Raw genomic sequence first — 6,000 nt, 5'->3', positions numbered from 1 at the left:
TTCAAGCATCTTTCCTATTTTGTTTCAAAAGATTAACATTTCCAAACAACAGATTATTTTTCAATACAGATGAGGGAATATAAATTGGCAGCTCTATTTTACATAGGTATCTTTCTGCCCTCGGTAACCTGCAGTGCTAGATGCTGACACCTGGATAAAGACCTGATTTGTTGGTTTAATAAACAGATGACATTAAAATTCTAAACTTTCAATGGAAGTTTTTGAAGAAGTGCATTCAGCAGCTTCAGAGTCCTTTGGTTTTCTTCTCCACTATGGTTAAATCTGTATGCAGTACGGATCAGAAGGTTATGAATTTCTTTGCTTGTGTCAGTTATCTCAGTAATCTGAAAGAAAACACAAAAGGTTAAGTTAGGCACGTATGTTGCTCAATACTAAGAATTCTTCAAAATACTTGCAAGAAGACCAGATTTTTCCCTCACCACTGAATATGTGAGAACCAACTTCTGCCTAAGGTATCTCTTTTCACACACCCCAATGGAGCTGAGCAACTCTGAGATTTCTGTTGTCTCAAATTCAAGTGAAACAAATCAAGAGGCCAGAAAGTTTTTAAAGGAAACACAAATGGATAGACAGTATAACTGTTTGTATGTCATTGCCATAGAAAATAATTAGAAGTACATGAAAGTTCAACATATATGTGGGGAGACAATTACATTCTGTAAAGCTTTCAAAGGTTTGAAAACTCCCTCCCCCAAAAGATGACAAAAAACAGGAAAAAACCCTAAATTGCAATTTTTGCAGATCAGGAGGGACTTGACTCCTCATTATCTGTGTTAAATCCAAAGTTTACTGTGCTAAAATACCACAGCTGTGCATCTTAAATCAGTTCCACACCATTCTGCCTTTCATATTATCTTTAGTCCTTTTCATTAGTGATTATACACAGTCAAAATTTATCAGACTGACAAACCAACAAACCAGCCTGCAACAGCTCATGACCATTCTGAAGTGGGAAATATTCAGAGTTTTGAAAGTTAGTTATACTGCTATCTATAAAGAAGCAGAAGATTGCCTTTGGTCCTCCTGGAGGGATTCAAAGTAGCCAGCTAGTACATTACAGCATCACAGCTCAACAGCTGCACTCCCTTCATGAAGAGAAACTAGAAACAGCAGTCTGTAAAAATACATAAAAACCCCCCAAACTTTACCACGCCTAGAAGAAAACTGATCATTTGCGAACTTGCACGCTAGGATGTGAGAAATACCTTAGCCCTTCTGAGAGAGAAATATTTCTTTTTAGTTGGCCAGCTGCATCACAAAATCAGATGCCTTACACATGCCGTATACCCTGTACAGGTCTATACATAAGACCGCACTGCTGCAGAATAGAAAAACTTCTGGAAGTATTAAAACTACACACTGGCCCTAGACCTGCTTGCATAGGGGATGTGCACTTTTTGCAAGAATATGGTTTGATAATAAGGAAGGGATTTGTAATCCTACACTAAGCACTGTTTATCTTAAGAGACAAAAACACATTTCACCGTTTGCTCCTATATACCTGAATGCTGTCATCACCAATAGGAAGATACTGTGTTAAAAGGCGTACAACCTTTTACTCCTCTTCATTTTTTTTTACACCACAAGAGACACTGTCTTATCTCTTCATTCTCTCCTTCTCTCTCAATTACCACACTTTTCCTCACTGGCTTTGCCAATGCACCAAGCTTCTGCCACAACAATGCTAAGATCTAGCAACCAGCTGTTCCACACAATGGAAAACAGCAAGAGCGCCATCATGTCTGCAGTAGCTGGATGATTTAGGGGGTGATTTTTATGGGAAAATCAAAATGCTTGCACAAGCTATCTATACCATGTGTAAATGAACTGTAGGTATCCCTTAACTGCAAGCTATTACTTCAGCTGTTTCTGCATCTGTACAGTGACAATAGCAACCCTGTCAGTGAGATCAAGAAGTGAATGGAAAATATTTGACTGTAGGTGAAATATATATGTAGCAGGTTAGATACAGCTGTTGTAGTCACATTTCCTTTAATTTTCTGTTACGTGTTTTCTTTATTAAGAGGTAGAAACTTAAATCAAAAACAGTAAAGTAAGTATGTATTTAAGTTAACCTGAAGAAAAGGGAAGAAACACTTATATGATAGATACATTCCTGGGCAATCTTATGTGCACCAGGTGAAAAGAGCAAGAAGTTGGTCAGAAGATGTGTTGTTGTAAGATGCTGGTTACAACACAGTTCTACACCTGTTCCCCTGTGTACAGCTTCCAGGTCTTTGAGTGAAAGGTCTGCACAGCTGAACAGCATCATTATCTGACTGCAGACTGCCTGAGCTTCTACCTGTAGGAAATGATTTCAAAGGATGCAGAGATAAGTAAACGTCAAATCTATGGTATTTTTACTTTGGATTTATTCACTAAAAGAAAACTGAATCCTCAGAGAAACAACTCAAACATGAAAAAAGTTTTAATTTGAACAGCAGTAAAACCAGGGAAGAAAGGGCTGTAACACATTTCTTTTACATTGATTAGCCCACAAAAGGTGGACAGAGTGCATTTTTCTTCTTTCTTTGGTCTTACAAATAAAGCAGACAGGGCCTCAAAACAGGACTTCACCTTTATACAAAAATTTACTATTATTATTACTATTACTATTATTATTATTATTACTATTATTATTTTACGTTTTTAATAATATAAGGAAATGGAGAAAGCCCCCAGAAGAACATGGCCTGATTTTTGCATTGTGGGAAGAAGAACAAAGGCTCCTCACAGATTCATTTCAGTATTGCTGCTGTAAATCAATTAAATCCCCATGAAGCCTGACCTTGGCTGATAAAATGTTGTGGTAAGAATGTACATTTTAACTTCTTCCTGTGTTGTTTGCAACTTACATTTTTATGCTGTGAGTTAGACAATAAAACTTAAATTTTTATTGAGGGTAGGAAACAGAAGATTTTGATACCTCTAGAAAAAGAACTATAAGCAACTACTGCAAAAAAATCCTAATATTTCTGTTCACTGTATTAAAAATTAACTGAAAAATCTTGTAGATGGAATGCAAAAAAAAAAAAAAGTATCAGCTGGAACAATAGAAAAATACCACTACAGACCCTAAGGAAAATTCCCAAGGATATTCACTGGGACAATTTTTTTCAGACATTCATTTAACTGATGTTGACCATAAGCTGCTATTCTTGCATTAAGTCCACAACTGCATGTCGGGCATAAATGATACCGGATCTACAGAAAGGTAACTGGAATTCCTCATTATTTATTCCTCTGTGAACCATATGAGCCAGAGACTGCAGATGGAGAGTAGCTGGTTCTGCTCCAAGGACCCTAGAAATCTCATGCTTAGTGCCAACCTCCAAGTTTTGTTCCTTCCGTATTTCAGACCCTAAAGGTATGAAAAGAGTGCACCTAATGAATAAATATTGAGGAGCAGAATATTTAGTCCGGCACATATGAGTGAACTCTAGTGAACAGGAAAAATAGCCTTTTTCTTCTTAAAATAATTTAAACACTTTTTATTACATTCTGGCTAATACAAAGGTGCTACCCAAAGTACAGAGCAGGACTATAAAATCCTAAGTGCACGCCTTACCACACAAAAATAATGCTGAATGAAAAGTACTCCAGACTGACATCTTCCAGAAGTTTCTGTGCCATGTTAATCCTTAACTAGTGAAAGGTGCTAGGTTTGAAGTGGAAACCACTCCATTTGAAAGAGCTGAAAGCTAATCTGCCAAAGGACAAATTAAAAACCCAAGCACCTAACTAAAGGCAGAAGTTTTGCATGAAGTGCGGGAATGCTTCTGAAGTAGCCTGACCTATGCCAAAGAAAAAAAGGTCTCAGTTCAAATACCTAAGAAAAGAATGATGATGAACTGAAACAGATCTCTGGGAAGAGATGAGTCACTGTGTGGATTGTCAATAGAAAAGCTTTTTTGTTTCTAAAGTTTGTCTTATGTTGTGACTGAATAACAAACTGATGGAATAGAGGACACACAGGGAGATGATTTCATATATGGGACAAATTGATTTCATTCTGTCGAGTTAGAACAATATTCCATACATTGATCTGCATCTGTAGTGCCATAACTTCATTCAGTCTTGTTTATTGGTCACATACTGTCTACTTTCCCAAAACGACATTCCAAAAAAAAAAAAAAAAAAAAAAAACAAACCTGATTTCTTTACTTCACCATAGCTCTAACCTAACTCTGCTCAGCCAACATCCCATCCCCTGCTCCTAGACTATGAGAAATTTCAGAGAAAAAAAAAATTAAGTGATTGGGATATGATCTTGCATCTGTAGTGCCATCTGGGAAGCAGGAGGGGAAGGAAAGGAAATAAAATATTGCATAATGCACTGTTGTACGTGGACCATTAGATGTAAATTTAAAACATGATTTTACTACTGTGGTGTACTGACCTGCATTTTTAAATCCACCAGAATCCATTCTCAAATTAAGGAAAACCAGACAAGTTGCAGCCTTTTGAATTGGGGCTTCGTAGATCCAGTTGCTTGGGCTAGTTCAGATTTGCATAACAGGTTTAAATTAAAGGCTTTCAAGTGTTTGCTTGCATACACAGATGCACAGCACTCTTCATGCAGTACAGTGTGTAAGGTTAGAACACTGCTCCTTCTGTTACCAACCCAGCATATGGTATTATCACATTTATTACAGTATCACATGCCAAAAACTGGAGAGAAATCAGAATAGCTTGGCAAGGCTGGGATTCAAGGCTGTGTTTGATAATTATCTTCGTGGTTTCAACTGCTGTGATTTCTCTCGTTTCCTTCTCAGAAGAAGCTGTAACACAGGCATGCTGAATTCTGCCACACTGGTTAAAAAAATACCATCACTAAGTGTACTTTTAGTTATGATTAGAACTACCCTGGTTTTCCAAAAGAAAGCCAAGAGGATGCTAATCTGTATCACATACTTTAAAAGGAGGAATTTCTAAATGTCAAAAAACAGAAAAAACCCCAACTTTCAAATTCTCCACTGCAACACAATTCCCAGAGACTTTGTAAAGTCATTTCATTTTTCTGGTGTGCACTATTTGTTTACACCAGTAAGACATAATCAGACTATTGACTGGTTATTGCTGCCTACTATCACTACGTTACCCACCATTGTTTGAGTCCTTTGTTGATTTTCAGTTTTAGGACAGCAGTAAAATGCCAGCAGCCAAAGCACTGCATCTGGTTCTACAGCAGCCTTCAGTAATTGTTCTGCAGCAATATCCACCCATTCTCCAAAGCAAGCAACCAAATACCAGATTTCAAAGAGGTCGGTGAGAGAACTGGAAAAGAACACATATAAAATTAGGTATTTCTCACTATTTAACATTTTTAATTGCTTTAAATTAACTACAAAGGGTGTTGACAGTTAACTTTAGAAAAAAAAATCTTTAAACTCCTCTTCAACAGGGAATACCTTACCTGCTAATCATACAGCCATGTACTACTTTGTTACCTGAAATCACAACCAGAACATACCCAGTGCAACTACAGATTAACTTTGACAGTAGAACAGACTATACTTAACAGCAGCTTCTAATAAACCGTGACAAAACACTAGGTATGAAAAGATACATAATAAAATTCATCCCTACAGTTTATACTCTTCAGCTCCAGGATTTAGAAAACTTTAAATCATATCTCAAGTATTACACTCTAACATACTATTGCCTTTCACTTTCTCTCTGTTGCTTCCAAGGCTTATTTTCTGCTTTTTGGTAATTCATGAAGTGCATATTTTTGGTACTTCATGAGGAATTACAAATTATATGGACTAAATATAAAGTTTTAAAGTGTATCTCCTGACTGTTAAAATTCATGTCTTCTTAAATGAAAATTTTGACAGTGTTTACAAAAGGGTTATTGCTGTAAGAAGAACCATCACTTATCTCCAAACTTTCTTATATGCATTCCCCTAAAGTCAGAGAAAACTAAAGAAAAGAGATACAAACTAATGATAGGTGTCTCAGAAGCAAAGAAGTTAA

The 6,000-nt window shown here is 36.6% G+C and overlaps 1 protein-coding gene across 1 annotated transcript in view; it reads right to left on the bottom strand.

Moving 5' to 3' along the window:
* Positions 1-200: 200 nt before the first annotated feature.
* The window catches only part of FANCC (FA complementation group C), a 61,394-nt gene continuing 55,594 nt past the window's right edge, over positions 201-6,000 (bottom strand). The window contains exons 12-14 of the mRNA XM_062513356.1: positions 5,127-5,298; positions 2,117-2,323; positions 201-344 (exon numbers count right to left, since the gene is read on the bottom strand). Of these exons, the coding sequence (XP_062369340.1) occupies positions 201-344; positions 2,117-2,323; positions 5,127-5,298 (523 nt within the window). The remainder of the gene's footprint in view (positions 345-2,116; positions 2,324-5,126; positions 5,299-6,000) is intronic.

Source organism: Cinclus cinclus, chromosome Z (genome assembly GCF_963662255.1).
Source record: "Cinclus cinclus chromosome Z, bCinCin1.1, whole genome shotgun sequence".
Classification (NCBI taxonomy): Eukaryota; Metazoa; Chordata; class Aves; order Passeriformes; family Cinclidae; genus Cinclus; species Cinclus cinclus.
Note: the sequence above shows the minus strand (reverse complement) of the source record. Positions and strands in the feature narration are given on the sequence as shown.